Raw genomic sequence first — 21997 nt, forward strand, 5'->3', positions numbered from 1 at the left:
GTTTGAATGGCGTTCTCAGACATGATCCCATATGAAAAGTGGATGTGGTGGCCTTTAGCTCAAGAGCCATCGCTGCAAACACCATAGGAAGCCTCCATGCAATACAGCCACGTAGAGACCTGAAGGTAACAAACATGGATTGCATTTGAAGCTTTGGGTAACAACTACTAAATAACCTCTTCCCTCTGCTGCAAGTGCATTTGTTGGCTCAAGCAAAAATAAAAAGGTAAGGACCATAGCAAGAACAGTAAACAAAAGACTATACAGGAAACATGCTTTCCAGCGACGGTTGGGCACAAAGACCCTCTCGATATATACTAGGAGATCATAGAATGTTTTGTCCAGCTTTATTGGTCACAGTAGAAAACACACCGACATAAAAATGCTTTACAAAACAGATACGATTAAGAATGGCAGTTTGCCATCACTATGCTGCAAGAGAGGGCTATGCATTTGATGTTACAGGATTTTGCAGGGAGTTTCATCTCTCAGGTCTTCCTGCTTGATCTCCAAGGTGACCGTGTCATAAACCAGCCCCTTCCACTTGCCATTTTCATGTGTGACCACAGAGTTGCCATCAGACCTCACCTTTTTGATAGTAGCAGTGAATGGTATCTCTGCACTCTCTTGCTTGGCCACCACCAGGTACGCAGTGGCACGGCTATTTGGAAGTACATTGACCGTTGCAGACCTTTCCTCGCGTACAGTGTGCCTAAATATGGCAGTCTTGTGGTATGTGCCATTGTAGGAAACTGTGCCTTCTATGCCCAGTAGAGTGAAGTTGAAGGTGCACTTTGAATCCATCCCCCAGGCCCTAGACCAAGTGGTGGTTTCAATGGTTCTGACATCCCAGGTCAAATTGAAGACATGGTCTTGGGGTACATCCATCCTATTGATAAAGGTCTCCTTCTTCAGAACACAAGGCTGGCACTTAACCTTGGAGAGGTTCTCAAGCTTCACAGCAGTGATTTCAAATGAAGGGCACAGAAGATCTCCAAGCACAAGACGGAAACGGCAACATTCATCAGGGTTAGGTCGGGATGGCTCTATATAATGATAGCGCTGGAACACACGGCAGAGGAACATCCCATTGGCAGCTCGCAGGGCCACTTTGTCATCTTCATAGTAGGGCTCAAACTCACACAGCACGTCAGCAGCTGGGCAGTCTGGCTCCAGAAAGCGGACACCATTGGGTAAGATTGAACTGAGATACAAGCCACGGTAGTCCTGCAGAAGAACTTTGCCAGATGGAACAATGGACACCTGGAACTTGCAAGAGGGGTCTTTCTGCTCCACTGTGTGGAGCACACTGCATTTGAAATCAGCATTGCAACTCATATACATGTCATTGTCGGTTACAAAGGCGGCTCCTTCCTCCGTGTCAAGGAACACTTCCAGAGCACCTAGACCTCTAAGCATCACCTGAAAGATAATAAAACAGGAGTCAGATTCACATTACTAAGTGGCTTCTACTCCTACACCTACTTAAGGGCAAGGAGTGTTTGTTCATCATCTAGCTTCATGACACTGTAGCTGCTGAAGAGTAAGAAAGAGAATGTGCATAGTGAACTTGGAATGTGTGAAACCTGTGACAAGGTACATAAGTAGATTTTAAGCGAAACGAACATTTGCAACTGATCACAACATTTGACAACTAAGCTCTTAGTGTTCTGGGGTGAGTGGGTGGTGCGATTGGTCGATTACACAAGCCTCTGGCAGCTTCCCTCAAAGCACATGGTTGTGCAGATGGGGAAAGAGTGGTGAGTGAGTGCCCTACAGATCACAAGCCTCTGGCAGCTTCCCTCAAAGCACACGGTTGTGCAGATGGGGAAAGAGTGGCGAGTGAGTGCCCTACAGATCACAAGCCTCTGGCAGCTTCCCTCATAGCACACGGTTGTGCAGATGGGGAAAGAGTGGTGAGTGAGTGCCCTACAGATCACAAGCCTCCGGTAGCTTCCCTCGAAGCACACGGTTGTGCAGATGGGGAAAGAGTGGTGAGTGAGTGCCCTACAGATGGGGAAAGATTTAAGTGGCGAGTGAGTGCCCTATGCAGATTGTTAGAATCCAATCAAGACTTTTCACCACATAGTATCTTGAAAACAAGCAATATGTATGGAATGATAACATTGCAATTAAACCACCATAGACTAGGTATACACAGGGAATGATGTCGAGGTCTATAATGCAAAATAAAAAGAATGCTTGCCAGTGCTTATAGTCAAGGGGATGCAACAAAAAGGGCCATCAAGGCATGGAGCCAATTGTTCCCACGATTAGGGAAAACATGGTTCCCAGTTTGTGGATTTAAAAAATCACGTAGTCTAGTATTATGTTGCAGTGGGAACCTGCACATAACAGAAAGGCATGTTGCTATAGCTGTAGGTCTGACTAGGTTCAGAGCTCCAGAGTCAAAATAAGGTAGCCAGCATTAGACATGAAGGTGGGGTAGAATCTTCGAAACGACCAAAGTTTTGGCAGCTGAACTCCCCGAATAACACTTTCTGTGGATTCCTGCTCTTGCCCCAACATGGCAAGAAATGCTAGTGAGAACTCTAGGGCGGGGTGAAGTAAAAGGTCAGCTTTGCTGGGTCAGCCAGGTATCTGTATTCAAAGCAGTGTAGCACATGCGATCAGGCTGCAAGAGCAAGAACTCTATAGTTACCATTTTTAATATGGCAGATTTTCCTTGCAGATAATCCACACCCCTCTGTGCAACGTCCTGTGGAAAATAAGAATCTGTTTTAAACATTTAAGAACCGTACCCAAAAAACCCCAAAAAAAAACTCTCATTCCCCCTCTTGCTTCAAAGCCTGACTGAACCATCTGCAGCATATTTGCCCGGTCCTCAGCCAGTTCAAGTCTATTCATTCTTACCCAGTGAGGGGTAAATTAGCCATGCAGTGCTGCATCTCACCCCTCCATCAGCAATTCGACTTACAATGTGGTTACATTAAACTGCAACATATGAAAGCTCCTCCCATCACTCAGCCATGACCTTGCATCAGTAAAGTAGGCCTTGCCAAAATTGCCTGGGTTCATGGCCACCCCGCCCCCTCCCATTCCTCAAAACGTGGAGAACTCTCGTGGCCCCAGCATGCACCAAGCTCGCACAATACATCCCGTGGCCACCGATAGAAACCCGTGGCCACCGATAGAAACCCAATAGTCGTCTCTACGCAGTTGCTTTCGCAGTTCAAGATTTCATTTTGATTCCACAAATTCTTCATCTATAAATTAGCACAGTGATAGTCTAGTATCTAGTCCAGGCCCTGTGCTCATTAACAAGTCATTTTTCAATACACAAAGGACGGTGAGCCATAACCTGGGATTAATGATGATAAAACCTTGCACAATCCCTTGATGTTCCGAGGGTTTAGTATTTTAATTCTTAACCAAATTGGGGTCAGGCCAAACAGTCACGGTTTCTGCGCTTTATAGGTCTCAACCCTCTGAACTACCAGACAACTCTCACTCCCTGTACGTTTCCAGTTCCAGAACAACTACTGTGAGCTATGCCTTCAGTGACGCGCCATCACTGGTTAATGATCTTCTGCCACAAGGATCCCTTCAGGAGATGCAATGCATTATTCTGGTGTCCAGGACAAGCAGCACAGTCCAATAGCAAAGCAAGTCAGAGTTTCAGGGAGTTCATGTGGCAGTGCAGTGCACAGGGGAGATGCATTAGAAGACATTGCAGGAAACAGCAAGCAGACAATTTACAAAGTTATATTTTAGGTCACTTCCTGGTGAGTCAATAAGGGGAGCACAATTTAAAGGCAGGAGGGGGCGTTATCCCCCATCCTGGGGGGCGGGGAATGGACAGCCCATTTGTGACTAGCCAACTGGGATTACAACCCAGACCCTGGCAGGAGGCAGTGTCCAGCGATACAATGCAAGAGCCTTGTGTGGGCTAACGTAACGTCAGTTTGACAAGTAGCAAAACAGCATGGTGAGGGGGTTTATGTAGCCCCATCAAATGGGGGAAGGCTAATTTAAGTGGTCTGCAACACGCCTAGCAGCTAGGGTTTTGGGAATGCATGCTACAGTCAAGAGAATGCCACCAGAACTCTGAAGCACCCTTGATATGCAAGCTAGAAGCAGGCTGCTCCTTCGCAGGAATTATGCAAGACTGGAATTTGGGACTTGATATAATTAAGATGGAGGAGCTTGGTATCAATAGGTCCAGTTTTGCACCTCCCCCACATGCCTCATACCCCATTCACCCAACTGTAGTCTCTCAGAAGCCTGGCCCTAGAAGACTCCCATCTAAACACTACTTGGAAGCAACACATTTTCATCTTTCACCTCACACTGCAGTGTTCTGTGATCCACCCCCGCCCCCCCCTCCCCCCAACACAAGCATAAAGGAAGGTTTAGCCTTTGCTAGGCTGTAAGGACACCTGTGAACAGCCGATACGAACCTTGATGCTAGAAGAAAAAAAAAAAAATCCCCGCCCCAAAAAAGTGCACCAGATTATGCTTCAAAAAACAGGTCCGAGGTGTATTCACTCAGTTAATGGTTTACTAGCTCAGCCTCAGTACCGCAAATCTGTAGTCACATGGTCAGGGCGCTTGAAGTAATGGGCATGCACTCAAAATGCACTCATAGGACGAATTGGGCACCCGCCGGTTTAGAGTAGGCCACTGAAAAAAAATCTACAAAATGTGCAATAGGGTTCCAGTCCGTCCATTGCGTAGTTCCTCCTGTAACGAGCACACGAGTGCAGACCATTTATTAGGTATAGAATCAGCACAGCTCGGAGCCTTTCGTGGCCTCAGGCGGGTGAAAACAGCCGCTTTTGTCAGGCGAGAGCCCACTCAATGATATGGCGTGTCTTGGGCTTGACGGGTTTGTGAGCTCATTACTAGGCGGTTGGCACACGCCAGAAGGTTGACATGTATACTATCAGTATACACCAAACAATTCTTTCGAGGCGGCGGAGGCACAAAGTGGCGAAAAGTAGCCGAGCGACCACGCCCCAGCCAGTATAATTAGTTACATGTAGACACATTTTGGAATTGTGACCAGGTACCTAGTTCCCAAAGTTTACGATTCTTAGCATTATAAAAATGTATTAACGGACGTCTTTTGGGTGAAACTAAAATTGATACCCAAACAAACGACTAAAAAGTTCGGGAATTCATGCGTAGGATTTGAAAGGGTAGTCGTTGCCTGCCTTGTTCACAAACGCTTACATTGATAGTAAAATCATGGCTCACTAAGTACATTAACTGCCCTGTAGATAGCGTCAGGCGGTGAGACGACCTTTATACTAAATACGTGCACTCACCCAGGGCTCAACCTCAGAAAACACAGCCCTCTCTCGCAGCCAGTAGGAAATACAGCCTGTCTTGGTTCCTTTTATTCTGTGCATTCCCCTTCCGGGCCTAATTGCTGCAGGTGCTGGTGAACTCAATTAGACTTCTGAGGCACTCAAGCTGCCGGCCGGACTTCACATCCCACAATGCACCCCTGGTGTTGTGATATGGTTTAAAGCAATGCATAGCATTTCCTTTGAGATGGTGGGCCGTGACCAAGTTGTTTTCCTGCAGGGTGAGCGACGTCTGTGTGGGAGTCCCAACCTGCTGCCTCGTACGCTGGCACGTAGACTCGCAACACGGATGACTTGCCTATTTATTACTCCAAAAGCCAACAATTCTGCTCAGTATAGTGAAATTACATTAAAAGTACACAAATCGTCGCTGAATGGCCCCACATAGAGAAATAAAGCAAATATGAAAGTAGACTAAGACGAGCATGGCCGCAGAATTTCTGGTTTCAATTTGTGGTTGCCATTTTAGCCACTAGAGAGTGCTACAACATAAAGTATGAAGTGAGTATTTTGCCATCATCTCGGCGCGATTGTTTGGGCGCGGGACGTTTCGGCGCGAATGTGTGTCCGCAGGTCCTGTTTCGGCGCGCCCTATTGGCCGCAGCCAGTAAGGGGAGGGAATCATTGGGCGCTGGACGTTTCGGTGCCGAACTGCGTATTCTGATGTTGGCTGCACTTCTCCTGGACAGTGCCTGGAAAGAAGCATGCAGCGACTGGAGCAAACCATTAATAGATGAGGTACCTGATTCAATAAATTTCATTTTCGTCGCAAATTGCCATTCGTTTTAGGACGAGTACATCATAGATATTGTGTTAGCTACAGCACATATATTTGTGGATGTGTTATATTTATAATGGATTCATGTATTCTCTTCCATTTTGGGAATGACTGTTTGCTGATTTGATAAACTACAAACCAGTTCCATTCCTATCAAATCTATTACATTTTTAAGTGTGTTTTTTAATGAAATTCGCGCTTGCTGCTTTTCATTTATGAGCTGTGGGTATGGCTTTTAGTGCAGAGCTCAAGTCGAGGGTACAGGCGGGGGGACGGAGTCCACCCACTTTATTCAGAGGGTGGACTCAGTCCCCCCAGCTAAAATGAGCAACATTGAATGACCTCTTTGAATTTATGAATTAAAGCTGACCTCGGGGATCAAACCACAGTCAGCTGGAGACTTCACCTTTGCACTGTATGACCTGATGAAAAATAACAAACTAAAGTTGTAATGTCTAAAGTAGCCATTTCGGTACTGAAAGTCCCAGGGAAAACATTTGTATTGGGTCTTGGAGTTTAAAACATGCACACTGTTTAAAGAAGTTTTCAAAAACACTAGTGGAAGAAAATATCCTCTCTTGGTTTTGTGTGTGTGTGTTTGTGTGTGTTGATTTTATGAAAGGCAAATGCCATTCGTCCTGTTCAGTAGTTATGCAAAGCCAATTTAATGAAACGTGCATATTTTTTAATTTTTTATTTGATGTTGATAATAAAATCATCCTTTCAAATATATAGAATAAAAAATATGATCAATTACATTTCAGAACCAAATATTTAGCACATTTTCAATACATAGATTAATCAAAACATTCGTATACAAACAATTATACAATTCAAATAATTACATAAACATTTGCATATTGTGCACATTTCAACTTTATATGCTGATTTCTGGCGACATCACACTGCATTGCGCTTGCTGATGAGTACCTCCACTTCATTTTTATTTTTACATGTTTAAACCGCTCACACAGCCCATAGGCATCAAGGCGCTGTTACAGGAATTGTATATTTTTTTTATTAGTTGCGTAATTGTTTTATTTGTTTGTCTTAGTTGCGTATTTATAATGCTCTTAAATACCTAGAGGTTTCTAAGCGCGTACCCGGGGATCGAACCTGTTTTGCTTTGTGTCGTCTTGCTTCCAAGGCAAACACGTGGCCGCCGAGCTGTCCTGCCGGGACGCTTAACTTTTAGGACTTGACCCCTGTTTAAGTGTAAATGATACACGTTTTGAAGGTTGTTCAAAACTCTGTACTTTTGTCTATATGTTTAGATTGGGCAAAGCTGCAACATGTTGATCCGATGGAGCCAAAGCATTGCCACGCAGCAGCAACAGCATGTCTACTTGCGGCTGCAAAAGATAACACAGATGTCTCGGCGCCAAGGTATATTCAGCGCCACATGTTCTTTTTTCAGCAGCAAGCGTAAATAGCACTGCAACGATATAGGGCCTGATTCACAGAGCGTTTTCCTATGGGATTGCGCCATTATAAAATGCTTCTGGGAATTAGGGCCATAGGGTTTCTTGTTTTTTTCACTTAGGGTTTATCCTGAAGACTGCCAGTTCGCCAAACAAACAATAGAACATTTTTGCAATGATTATAAAGTGTTTACTCATTTTTTAAGCTATTGTGTTGTAATGGTTTGTCAACATTTTTTTTTAATTCTGCAGAAAATCAGGCCTCCTTTGGACTTGTTGCTAGGAGGTTAAAATGACTGATTTTTTTTAACAGCTCTGTATTATAAGGACGCAAAAGTTATTACCCATTTAATGTTTAGGGGAACCCTCTATCAATGTTGTCGAACAGCTCCCGAAATCTATAATTTGCCTGGGCCCTACATGTAAGAAAATATGCATTTAATAAACGTGGGCATCTGCTTCACGAGCTCAGAATTTCTCACAGGGGTTAGGGCACCCAGAGGGCCCATTTGGCATGAGGTCAGTTTGCACATAGGCTGCAATATCAGCCACGTCCAAACGACCCTCGCGCCAAAAGGCTTGCACCAAATTGGCTTTTGCACCACTTTGGCCACGTCAAAAAGGGCTCTGCAGCCAAAGGGGCATGCTGAAATGGCCGGCGCTTAAACGGATTGTACCGTGAAGTCATAGCTCTGTTGTTATTGAGAGCAGTTTAGAACCTTGTCCGTGGTCCTTATCTTAACACAGAAGACACCACTGGTGGCTCTCAGCAATTTAAAAAGATGCAACACCAAGGTGGGGGGTGTCATGAAATTGGGGGTATGTGAGCAACTCTTTAGGGGGAAGCTGGGGATGGGACTAAAGGGTGTCCCACATATCATTTCACAACGGATGCCATTTCAAAAGCAGACTGTGCCCATGATACAAGCATGAACACAGTAGCAGCTCCAAAATCTGTCTTTTATTTACATTTAGTGCCTTTAGTTCTCTTTGTTAGAAAACCATGTATCATCAAATGAGCTCAGTGTCATAGAAAGTTGTCACATGTGAAAAATAGCCGTAACAATATATGCCAGTGCTGCCCCCTTTTAAGTCATGTGTACCCAAGGAAAATTCGAAATCGTGTCCAACGAACATATGCTGGCATCGCCACTGAAAAAACAATTTCATTTTGCTAACCTGTATCAGATGCACGTAGAGTGGAGAGTGATAAGATGATAGACTGAGTGATGGAACCAGAAAGCAGATGATGCATTGGCTACAGCTGGAGAACCGTCAGTGCCTCCTGAATGTGTGGGGTCTTATCTAATGTTTGAAAAACCCAATCCTTTAGCCTTACTAGTACACATTCTGGGAAATGTTTTCATGTATTTGATGCCCCCAAAAGAAGGTATATTCTGTAAAAATGGTGCATAGCTGCTTAGTGGGCCCACTTTCAGACAGTCCTGCTTTTGCATATTGCATGTTGGCACTTCTATTAAGGAAGTGTTACTTAAACACAGGAGACTGTGGCAGACTCTTCAATATGTTTAATAATTGAGAAACAATGGTTATCCGTGGTTCTTCTTTGGCGACTGCTGTATGATCAGTTTGTGCCTCACATGTAGCATAATTTTGTGCAAACACCCAATGAAAAATAAGTCATGTATTTAATATTAGTGTGGGGGTAGTCTTTAAGACCAAATGCAAAAGATTAAAAAAAAAGTTCCTGCCAAAAAGGTGTGTTGCACGTTTGATCGTTTATTAGACCAAACTGTGTTAAATATAAGAACATTAATGTTCTTACATCTTTAAACCAACACTGTGTCAAATGAGCACTACAGTACACTGTGTTTAAAATGATAAGAAAAGTATTATTATTGTACAAAAACGTTATTGCATCAAACCTTCTGTGGTGCAAAGAAATAAAACAGAAGAGTAAAAAATAAAAACATACACCTTCCAATGTGAGGAAAAGGGGTGGTGGAAGGGGGAGATCCAGTGAGGGAAATATAAAGAAGCACAAAAGAGACTTAAATGTCATAAACGAAAGCCAGATTCAAATGTCCAGTAAACACATACTACATCATCAACTTATTTTGCAATGTGAGCAGGTCCACCCTCTTCATGCCTCACACTCCATACCAGAACACTTCCAAATCAGCGAATCTAACATTTTCGACTGTTCCATAATGCTCAGCATACACCTTCAAACAATGGACCCAAGAGTCCCCCAAACCCACACATTCTGCCTTCTCAAAGACATTTCCTTGGCCATTTTCAGTCCTCTCACAACTCCTACTATCTACACTCCTGCTACCCTCTTTCCCTACTCCACACCCAGGAAACTTGATTGGCTGATCCTCCAATTTCCACGGACACTCACAACTGTCCATGGCTTCCGCAGTGCCCTCTCCATCCCAGTCTACCTTAAAAGACCCATGTGTGGCACGTGCCACCTGCGAACGCTGCAGGACTCAAAGGGTGGTGGAAATAAAACACAATTTAAGTTATTTAATCTTTAGTGGTGGCTCTGAAACAAACCTTTCTTTTAGGGGGGTTTGTAACAAGCAACTTTTTTCCCTTTATTTTTGCTTTTATTTACAGCATTACTGTACACTCTACATGTTCCCTTACAATTTTCTTACAGGAACGTTTTCAATGCATTCCTATTATTGTAAAGGAAAATTGCATTTCCGATATCTATGAAATTAACTCCATCTTGACGACAAAAAATCACACAATCACACCTTATATTGTCATTCTAAAAAGATGGCATTCTTGCAGTATATAAAAAAGCAGATACAGCTTTATTGACAAGCTGCCTTGATTCTTTCATTTGTGGACTGAAAAAAGTGTGTTAGACATCTCCATGTTTGCCTTTGATTTATTGCAGAACAAATAATCTTGGCAGCAGAAAACAGTTCCATTAGGCTTTTAAAAATATTTCCTTCACAGCAACCTGCAAATACTCTGGAGTCACAAACTCCAACCTGCCCCCTCCACAATGCACAATTACAATGTCTGGACATTTGAGTGGGCCATACTCTCACAGAATGAAAACTAGCTTGCCCAGTTTAAGCCACAAACTACATGCCACAAAACATCCACTTCTGCGAATCCAATACTTCTAAAGATGCATTGATTTTCATCATACACCTTCAATGACTGAATTGAAGAGTCCTCCAAAATCCACATAGTCAGCCTTCTCAAACACATGGCCATAGCCATTTTCAGTGCGCTCGCAACTCCTGCAAAGAAAAATCCTTCTACGCTCTCTTCCTGTACACGACATGCAGCAATCCTGATTGGCTAATCCCCAGAGTACCCTTTCCATGCCAGACATTTTCAAAAGACTTGGATATGGCACGTGCTGTCTGCAGACTACTGCAGTGTCAATGGAGCCCGTAACTCAGGGGCAGCCCTTCTACCCTTTCCATTTTCATGTTCTCAAAACTCCCTCATTTGCTGCTTTCAGATAGTCACACATCCATCCACCAATCACATCCAAAACCACACATCCATCCACCAATCACATCCAAAACCTCTACACCTAAGCCTGTCATCTCAGTTCAACATTTCAGATGTACACTTGAATTCCCAGAGTACATATCTACTGTAAAATGAAAGTCATCTGGATCAAAAACTACTGTGCAACTGTCCCAAGATTTCTAGTTCCAGATTCAACAAGGTCTGCATCTAACAAAACAGAGTACAGGTATGCTTACATGTTCTTCAATACGTGTGTGTGTGTGTATGTATATATTACACAGCCACAATAGTGGCTGTGTAGTTATGGTTAAGTTGAGTTGCTAATCCCATAGGAAGAACACTTTTCTGGTAGTTTATAACTTCACTCTCCCTGGATGAATCATCACCAAACTTTGCAAAAAAAAAGTATATGGCAAACTCTGAATCTATTTGAAAAGTTTGGTGAGGTTTGGTCCAGGGTGGGCAAAGTTATAGGGGGGGTCCCAAAATGATTTATTTCCAATAGACTGAATGGGGAAAAAACTTTGCACACGCCTACAGCGCAAACCACTGGATTTTCACCAAATTTGTGGCAGGAGCAGCGGCTTGGTCCCGAAAGCGTGCTTTTGTAAATTTGGTGATAATCTGTCCAGTAGTTTTTTTAAAAAAAGGATCAAAAAGTAGGTCTCAAAATCTTAGTGATATCTATGTCCGCTCCGCGGACACACTTCCCTGTTCGCTCCACGTGTAGGACACCGATTGGCTAATCGGCTGACGTCATGTCCGCGGACATGTGATGCATTCCCTGATTGAATGGTGAAGAGCGTGAAGTGCATCAGATTTTTTTCCGATGCGCCCGGCATCTTGGATCTGCCGACAGCGCGGCGGCGAACCGAGGCAAAATGTCATTTTGGGGAGTGTTTTGGTGTGCAAGAGTGCTTGGGGAGGTTTGGGGAGTAAGAGATGGGTCAAATACTGTATTTGTTTAGGTGGCAGGTGCTACTGATGTATTCGCCATGTCCTCGCTGTCAGGGATGTCCGTAATTAGTGAAAATGAGGGGTGTCCTAAGGACAGTATTCCTGTCCGTGCAGTCCGCAGGCAAGTTGAAACCGTTCTAAGGACACGCGCAGTGTACGCGGACATAAAAATTGCCCATATGCCAAAGTTAAAATGTTTGATTCTATGGATGTGATATGCTGCGGTGGTTGTGGCCAGGGCCTAGTGTCTTGGGTGCATGGCCAAAGCACCCAAAACCGATGTTATAAGCACTGAAGTTATAAGCCACCATGGGTGTGATATGCTGCGCTGGTTGTGGCCAGGGCCTATAGTCTTGGGTGCATGGCCGACCGAAGTTATATGCACCAAAGTTATAAGACACCATGGGTGGCTTATAACTTTGCTCTCCCTGGATGAATCCTCACTAAACATTGCAAAAAGTATGATGTGGGTGGGCCCATATAGACAGTTAAAATGTTTGATTCTATGGGTATGATATGCCGCAGTGGTTGTGGCCAGGGCCTAGAGTCTTGGGTGCATGGCCCAAGGCCGTAGGCCAAAGGCCATACACCCAAGACTCTAGGCCCTGGCCACAGCCACTGCAGCACATCACACCCATAGACTGCACCCATAGAATCAAATATTTGCAAATCTACAGTTTGTGTGCTGTTTGATTTGTATAGTTTGTATTTGAAGTTTTGGCTAATGCCATTAAGATTGTAGAGTTTTGTAACAAACACTGCAATATAACATATGCATGGATGTAAACTTTTTGTATTCTGGTGTATGGTTAGATTGTTTGCTTCAATGGTTCTGTTATTTTGCATTGTATTAGAATATACTTACTGTTTGATTTTTTTGAGATTGGATATATTTTTTTCATGAGTTGGGTAACTGGAGCACATATTCGGTTTCAATTTCTGTGATAAAAGAAAAGAGCATGTTAGTGTATGTATTTTATAAAGACTTATTAAATTGCATAATAGACATTTCAGCTTTTTTTCGACCCTCACATTTAGTAGTTTACAAACCAGTGTACTGTGTAATTTGCTCAGTTTCTATGTTTGTTTTTCAAATCATTGGGTCTGTGGGAAAATAAATCCATGTCGGATTAAAAAAAACATTTTTTGTTATGCTACAGTATTTGTTTTCATTGTTCACTTGTTTCTGGCTAATGTTCTATCTGTTGGCTTGTTGCTGATTTTTGGAGTAGTTAGATACCTATTGGCATATTCTAACTGTCTATTTTATGTTATAATTTAGTGGTATTGATTTATCTGTTTGGTTGTTGCAAAATCTTGGGGCAGTTAGATACCTGTTGGCGTATTCTATCTGGTTATAGTTTTTTAATTGAAGTTTTGTTAATGTTTAAGTATAGATTAGTCATTGAATTTTGGTTTTAAGAAGATTAAATAAGCATTTGTAAGATTTTCTGGTAATCTCTGCTTTACAGTAATGGTACTATCATTACATTCAAACCATCCACATTTCTTATTTTATATATTCAGTGTAGTCACCTGCATTGGTTGTGACTCCTGTGTGGTAGATTATACCTATTGTTGTGAAGGTTTTCTTACCAGGTGCTACTTGACCATGTGTGAATCCAGTCAGCTTGCAGTTGTTTTTGGTACCATCTGCATTGTAACATAGAAGCATTAGTATTACGTATTTACTATGCGTTTGTATTAGTAAGGTGGAGCGATTATCTGAATTGCAGGTAGTACATAATCTACCATGGTTTGCATTTTGTACAAGTTCCAGAAATGGAACGGATTCACAATTAGGTATGGTACATACACAAAGCGCTCATTAGGGATTTGTTCCTGTGCCACATTGTTCCATAGAGTGCATGTATGTTTCCACATGTATGAAATCTGGAAGATTTAATTTATAGGTATGTTTTTGTTTTCCAGTACTTGTAGTAAGTACATTAGACATTCTTGTGGATCTTCTTGTGAGTTTATAGTGAATTTCACCATTCCAGCACAGTAGTCCAATTCTTGTCTTATTCGATGAACACTATACGTGTTGTCAGGATTGTTTGTTGCGTTTCTATGGAGGACTAACATTTGCAAACACAATTGGTCTGTACTGTGTAAGTAAATGTTGTCAACAATTGGTGGCAATTGAAATAGAATATTCATTGCTACATTTGCATAGCAATTTACACCAGTTATATTTGAAAATTTGAATGGACCAGATAGTTCTGTGTCCAAGTCATTTTTTCGGGATGTGTGTTGCTTCTTTGAAGACGTCCCTGAGTTACTTTGAGTAATAGGTTTTTCTTTGATTGTGGTAATTGATAAAGTATTAGCTTCTTTTACTATCTTTAGAGGATTTGCAGTGAGATCCTGTTGCGTTTCTGTTTGAATTAGTTTTCTTTTACAACGTTTTCCTTTTTACGGAACAGGATATGTTTTTAGATGGGGGTGTATAGTGAACGTAGTCTATTGTATTCTAAACTACAAGGCATATCAGAGTTTACTTTACTTGCATCAAAGTTGATTAGAAATAGACCGTCAAGTGTACGTAAGCGTGATAGTGTTACGTAGCTCATGCCTTCTTTGAAGACTGGGTTCCCAATATCTATCAATGCTTTGTCTAAGGTAAGACCTTGTGATTTTGTGAATGGTGACTGTGTATGCTAGAGTTAGAGAAAATTGTTCTCTGCGTACATACATGTCTTTGAAGAGAAGGAATCGTGCTGTTGAGCGCCCTATCCTTTTTACTTCTGAAAGTTTGTCAAAGAGAATATTGACAAACTGAATGTTGTTGTCACGTGGGTATGTTTGAAAGCCATCAACTGTACCCAGTGTTCCATCAACTAGTCCTTGCTCCACGTCAAAGTTACGTTTAAGGATAATTTTAATATTTTCTCCAAACCAGCTGTGTTGGAGATAGAATTTTCAAAGGTATTTAATCTTGTTGTGGCTTGTTGACACATCGGTAGTGTTATACCATGTACGTCCAGTTTGTCTGTGGAGCAAATTTCAATTATTGGTTGCATTTCATTTTTCAACATTGTTTCATTCAATTTGGAACAGCTTGCAAGAGCTGGCATTAAGGACATACAATTTGACATTTTTGTGTGCTAATTGTTCCATGACATCAGTAGCACATGAATTATGGCCATAAAGTGCATGGATGTGCCAGGTTTTTAATATTGCTTGTGCTTCTTGAGATAGTACACCAACTCTAATACTTTTTAAAATGTTGGTGTAAGTGAGGTCTGCAGATTGGCACATGTTTTCTGTTAATTCTCTGTATTGGAAATGTTGGCAAAGGTTGACATTTCCTGTGCTGCCAACAGTTTTACGGCAGAGTTTGTGTCCTAAGGTTTTAAAAATAGGTTCACCTTTCACTGGTGTCAATTGAAGATCTCCGAAAACAATGTGTTTTCCTCCAAATATCTCTTTGTAGTTTTTTTATTACTTCTTGCAATCTGAGGTGAATCAAAGCTAACATTAGGTTGGAGACCATGCTCACTTCATTTATTAGTAGCATTTTCAATTGTTTTAACACAATGCGTAGTTCCATTGCAGCTTCTGTAGAACGTTTGTAAAATTATAATTTGTTTTGGTGTTCTACTGGAAGGAGTAGGAATCGGTGTAAAGTGACACCACCTATGTTGTAGACAGCTAAACCTGTGGGGGCAATTATAACAGCTGACAGTTTGTTGTTTGTTAATTGTTGAGGGAACTAACTGATAACTTTGATTAAGAATGTTTTGCCTGAACCAGCGTCACCACTGACGTATAGTAGTATAGGTTTGTAATTTTGGCAGGTACATGCTTTATTTTCATGTTGTACACCCTGTGAAATTTCTTTTGTTACTTCTTGAAAAATGGTACGCTGCTCTTTGTTCAGTTTTGATTGTAGTACAGTTAAGTCTTCTGTATCTTCTTCATAGTGACACATGGTGTTCTCTACTTCTGTCATGGCTAATTCTGCCTCATTTGCTATTAGTGGCTGTCCCAGTGGTTTTGACTTCCTGTTACAGAAGGTTGACTACTCTCGGGAGTGTCCTTATCTAGTTGGGACTGGCGTTCTTCTTCGTGTTGCTGTTCATTGTGCAACATTGTTTTGTACTGCGTAAAGTTTATATCGGTGATACTGCTTTCATTTGCTTTGAAAGCATCTTCATATGAATCATAGTTTTCTAGTATCTCTTCTTCTTTTCTCCATGATTTAAAAAGTTGTAGCAGGGACATGTAATATAGTTCTTTATGTTGAGGAGTTTTTAATGAAAATTTGATATGATTAAGCTTCGTTTGGTAAGTTTCACTAAGCTGCCTTCACAATCTGCCACTCTATATCTACCTTTTTTTTCACCGGGTTTATATTATTTTTGTATGAAGTTTTGGGCTATGTGGTATAGACACATGGTTTCCAAAGTGGTACTCCTGTTCATATGTGTCTAGTAAATTGTTTTTCAAAATATCTTGGCTGTTAGAAACAATAGCCAAAAATGATCCCATGTCGTTGCATGATTTGAGAACTCCTTTTCTAGATTTAGCAGGACCAAGACTTAGCCATACTATATTTTCTGATTTTCCATACTAAGCAGTACCGGTTAAATGATCTGCAGCTTCATAGGAGCCACATTCTCTATGAGAGAGCATTTTTATGCCTAAGCTGTACAATTTCTGAGATAGTGTTTTGTCCGATGATGGGTCATTCCAAAGGTCTTGAAGCTCTGTTTTTTCTGCTTTTGTTAAGTAGGCTGTAACATATCGTGCAACTGCAATGGAATTGTCTGCAATGTACTGCACATCTATGTTTGCATTCCATAAGAGGTCAATGATTGTATTGTAATCATTGATATATTTTGATTCTTCTGTTCTTTTTATGTAAAACATGTTCTTAGGTGATTTACCTTTAAAACTATGTCTACCTGAAGACATGAAGTTGTTCACTTCACCTGTTTCTGTAACTGGTCTAGGGAAACCAAAGCAGCATTTGGTGTAGTATTTCCCTTTTGTTTTTGTATTTGCGATGACAATATTTGCCACATTTGTGTCTTTGAAATTGTACAATTAGTGCATGAAGATCACTATTTGTTGTTTCCGATGGAATTTCACAAGTGACATATATTTTTTGATAAACTGTAAAACAGTGGCATCACTGTCTTGACCACATTTTTAGGAGCATCTTTAACCCATAAAAGCATGTGGATATGTGGTGCTCCTCTGGCTTGGTATTCCCAGATTTAGACAAAATGTGGATCTTCAGAATACATTCGTAACGAGCGGTATTCTGATGCTGTTATCTGAGTGGGTCTATCATCATACCTTCCTCCTTTGCCAGTAGGAAAGAGTAGAGGAAAAGCACATGCTTCTATACTTTTTCCCATATGCTGATTGGTGATCCTTTGGTTTGTCGCATTTGGTACGTTTCTAGTGCATCATCTATGGTGTCATTAGAGTGTAATGGATGAATTGTATAATTGTCTAAAATATTGGATACTGTAGCAGGATCTAGAAGTTCAAATTGACCAGTTCTGGTGACTCTTGAATTATTTCAGTTGTTTCCCTTAAGTTTTCTTCAATATTTATTTATTTGTAGTAGGCCTTATTGTCTTTTAGATATTGCAAGGCTTGTCTAACTTTATGTAAGTCTACGAGTTGTTGCCAAATTGTTTTGTCTTTTGTTGTTACATTATTTACTAAGACAATTAAAGATTGCTCTATTGGACATTGCACTCCCAGAGGTTGCACATTTTCTTTCAGATCTAATGGTAAATAAACTACTTTGCCACGAATGCCTTTCACCAATTCAGAGGGAGGCAATTTTGCTGTTTTTGGTTGAAGGCGTATTATTGCTTGAAATGGGTGCACTGTTTGAATTATAATGCTCTCATATAAATTGAGTTGTTGCAGGGGTTTTGGTAGTGGGAATAATTCCAAGTTATTAGTGATAGCACGTGAAGGAGTTTGGTTGGTATAAAGTTTTGTAGTGCAGTAACTGCAAAGTATTAAGGGGTCAGTTATTTCGTATTTGTTTTCTGCTATAAGGTTGAGAGCTAATTCAAACCATTTGGAATCTTCATTGTCTTCTATTTTGTATGTTACGTCTACAGTTTTTGTGTTCCTTTTATAAAAAGTTCTGCGGCAACACACACACACATGGTTTGGTACTTCAGCGGATGTACTTTTAAATGTTAGTATTTCTTTTTTGTATGTGTGTAGTAGAAGGTTGCCATGTGCAGAATTGTTGCTAGTCTGTTGTAAAGCTATTGCATTTTGTAAGTGGCTTTCACTTCCAAAATATTTTCGCTCGATATGGTTGATTTCTTTGAGTGTACCATGTAGAAGAGTGTTATTTAAATTGGCTAGTGCTAAAGCAGGACTTTTAGTATCGTACAGTTTATAGACTAGATTTATTATAGTTGAATGATTTATTGATATCATTTTGATATGATGGAAGGTGCTTTTGCAAATAGGTCCTGAAATGCAGGCTAATGAATGTCCTTGTAGTCCTGTGTATTTGCACACTGGACAGGTATCCATATTTTGCAGCACTTTCATTTTGATTTTGTCTTTGCCTTTCACATACTGATTGAGGAACTGGCGTAAAGATTTGAAAGATTTTTTGGCAATGTTACACATTGACATGCATGGCCATTTGTATACTGGACGTTCTGGTTCAGCCGAATGGAGAGGTAATTCTGAGTTTTCTGGGGATATTTTTGTAAGCAGTATTTCTTGTTCCATTATGGTATTACACATTTTTTCATAACCTCGTCCACTGCTATGTACGGCAATTGTGTTTGTTTGGTTTTGTTTGTATGCTTCTTCATTAAAATATGGTTCTGTGCGCGTGGTGTGACTCCATTCACCTCCATAGATATTTAAGAAGTTATTTTTGTTGAAATTTGTTTATTGAGAAGTTTGCTGTTAGTGATTTCATTCTGTTTAACACTAAAATGAATAACTTTCTTTTGAGAAGGATTGCACTGTATATCAAAACTTCTAAGATTAATTTTCTACAGTAGGTTAAAAGGGTTGTGAATGATTTGTCTCCTGTTTTTATAAGATTCTGAAGGACTCTGTGGCGGAACATTTTTGATAAAATACGTTTTTGGTATGGTTACTTGCTAGTAAATCAAGATGTATAGGAGCAGTTTTAGCAGTAGTGGTAGCTGAATTCTTGTTAATCATTTTCTGTTTTGTTTTATATTTTGATAGAGGAGGCAAAGTTTCTGTACTGGAAGCTTGTTTTGATTCGCTAAATGACTGTATTAGCTGTTTTGTTTGAACTTTTTGTACAATCTCTAGTAGAGATGGATGCTTATTTTGGACACTTTTATTTTGATTTGCTCTACTTCTGCGTTGCTTTCTACTGACTTGCTTTTTGGTAGGCATTCTTTGGGGTCTGTTGAAAAAAAAAGAAGGTATGGGTTGGGCCGTTCTGCAGTGTATGTGTGCTGTGTGCATGAGTGTCTGAGTATGATGGGAAAGATGTATGTGGTGGCATGTGATTGTGCATTGGGCAGCTACAATTAGTTGGGAAGGCTATTCTTCTATTTGTGTGTTACTAAACTACGGTTCAGGTGAGAGTAGAAAATGAGCGAGTGGTGAGGAGAAGCATTAATAGTTAACCTAATGGTATAAAATTAAAACAGTTCTTTGTTTTGTAATACTAACATTCTAGGGGTTGAGTATGTTATTTGTGTTCCAAAAAGCGGGGATTTGTGTGCCATTCTGCCTGCTAATCCCTGTTTAATAAATGGGGATTTGTGGGCAGAATGGTTCAGAAATCTCAGTTTCTTTTTGGTGCGCAAATTACATGAATGAACCACACAGTGTGTTTGAGGAACAGTAAGAATATTAAGGTAGTATTGTACTTTTTTTGTGTGGAATGAGTAGGTTTCTTCGGATATGTTGTTTGTAGTTCAGATGCTGCTGATTTTCAGGAGAGTGGTCTTCACTGCAAATGTAAAAGAAAGAAGTTAGGATTTTTGTGTGTTTATAGCACTGATGTTAATGTAGACGTTGATTTTTATGTTTTTGTAGTAATATTCTTGTTTGATATCTAAACCTAGTGTATGCATGCATTTCATTTAACTATGTGCAGCCTTTATATTTCATTTACAATATGTTAGCTCAACATGCTTTGCAAATGAGTCGAATTTTAAGTGTATGAAATTCACTTGGTTTTTTAAAGGTGTGTTTGGAAGTGACAGTTGATTATAGTAGATGGGAAAAATGTCAATAAATTCATTTTATAGGTTATGCAAGTTTAGTGTTATTACTCTGTTTATATGCATTCGTAAGAGTTGTACATGTACATACATGCCAACATTTTGTAGCAGCTGGGAGGGAGATTCTCTCCGAGCAATCAGGAGAGCTGAATTTCCCCATTCGAATACATTGGGATTAGAATTATTTTACGAGGGAGGCAGTACAAAACAGCAACATTTTTGCTAATGAAATCGGGAGGGTTTGCATGTATGTATAGGTTATTAGGGAGACAGTAAAAAAATAGTGTGATTTTTCAATGAAAAATCGGGAGGGTTGGCATGTATGTATAGGTTATGCAGGTTTAGTGACATTACTCTGTTTACATGGATTCATAAGAGTTATACATGTACTGTGAATAAAATTTGCATACTTGTAGTTTGTATTCATGCATGTGGATATGAATGCAGCTGTAAGTAGAAATCTTGGAGACTTGTAGAGCAGTTTTTGTAATAGATGCTTTCCAATGATATGAGACTTGTACTCAGAGTGAGCAACAGTACATTTGAAGTGCAGAACTCTGATGATGGAGTTAGATGTAGAGGTCTTGGATGTGTTCGGTGGATGGTTGTGTGACTGCTTAGCCAATCCAATGAGGGAATGGCACCGAGATGATTTGTGGAAAGGGTAGAAGGGCTGGTAAGAAATATGCGTGCCGCATGGACACTGCAGCTGTTCGTGGATAGGGCGTGCTACATCTGGGGTTTTCCAGAAAATCCAGTATGGAAAGGGAACTGTAGGGATCAGCCAATCAGATGTTGACATTGTGGATTTGTGTAGAAAGAGACTGGCCCTCATTACGACCCTGGCGGAAATCGAAAAACGATGGTGGAAATGTAATACCGCCATCGAATACCGCTCGTTGCGATCATGACCCGTCACCGTAAAGTACGATGCCATTAGCGACACCGTAGTGAACGCCAACGCTAACTGCACCAAGTACGCGCACGCGCGCCTTGCGAAACCGTAATTTCCGCCATGGCGCAACGGTACGCGAATTCTGACCCTAGCGGACATGTACTCAACGCCATCAAGCATGGCGGAAAGTACCATTCCGCCATGGCGGGAATTACGGCATCGCGAACCTACCGTAAATGGCCCTACTGAGTGCCTGTACTCCACTCCCTGCCCACATTGCACAACTCCCCGTAGGCGCAATGTAGTCACACTATGCAACCAGTGAAATGTACAAGTCACCCATGCATGCCAACGATCAAATGCATGCAGGGGCTCCAAGTGGCCTGTGAGTGGCCATCCATATTTGGCATGTCACCATTGCCGTACTGATGCAGCACAGGCATGTGAAGGTACAAGTACACCAAAATGAACTGAAATATTCCATGAGACAAAACAACAATAGTCCCCCATCGCTTGCCACCAGTTAAAATCAACATCCAAAGCAGTATCCTGAGGGAGACTGCACCAGCTCTGTACTCTTGCCAGTAGACAAACCAACCATCAGCATAAGCATGTACCACACAAGTTGGCAGAGTGACTGAGCAGCCAGGCACATCTCAAGAGGGGCCAATGGGAGCTGTAGGGCACAGAAGGCACGGATACAGCAGCAATTCCAATGGACCTGACCTCAGTCTCCCTCCAAGAAACGCACGCAAACACAGGCACCTGTGACCAACCGTTTTCTGATAATCCCATCATTCCACCAATTCACCTGGCTGACCGGCATCTGTTGCACAAAAGCTAATCCCCCGCCCCTGAGCATGACATCATAAAAACAGTCATAATGGCAGCCCCTATCCCTGACCTAACTGGGCTTCGTA

The 21997-nt window shown here is 41.2% G+C and overlaps 1 protein-coding gene across 2 annotated transcripts; it reads right to left on the reverse strand.

The window, feature by feature from the left end:
* Positions 1–330: 330 nt before the first annotated feature.
* Positions 331–5394, reverse strand: LOC138568956 (uncharacterized). 2 transcript variants are annotated; one of them, XM_069646707.1, is made up of 3 exons: positions 5292–5394; positions 2663–2719; positions 331–1422 (listed from the first exon to the last, which is right to left on the reverse strand). In XM_069646707.1, the coding sequence occupies exons 1-3, from the start codon at positions 5373–5375 to the stop codon at positions 460–462; spliced, it is 1104 nt and encodes a 367-aa protein (XP_069502808.1). In that variant the 5' UTR covers positions 5376–5394; the 3' UTR covers positions 331–459. The 2 variants fall into 2 exon arrangements, with proteins under 2 accessions (XP_069502808.1, XP_069502809.1); XM_069646708.1 differs by lacking the exon at positions 2663–2719 and having other exon boundaries at positions 5292–5390.
* Between the last annotated feature and the right edge of the window lie 16603 nt (positions 5395–21997).

This window comes from Ambystoma mexicanum, chromosome 2q (assembly GCF_040938575.1).
Source record: "Ambystoma mexicanum isolate Mex_15411 chromosome 2q, UKY_AmexF1_1, whole genome shotgun sequence".
Lineage (NCBI taxonomy): Eukaryota > Metazoa > Chordata > Amphibia > Caudata > Ambystomatidae > Ambystoma > Ambystoma mexicanum.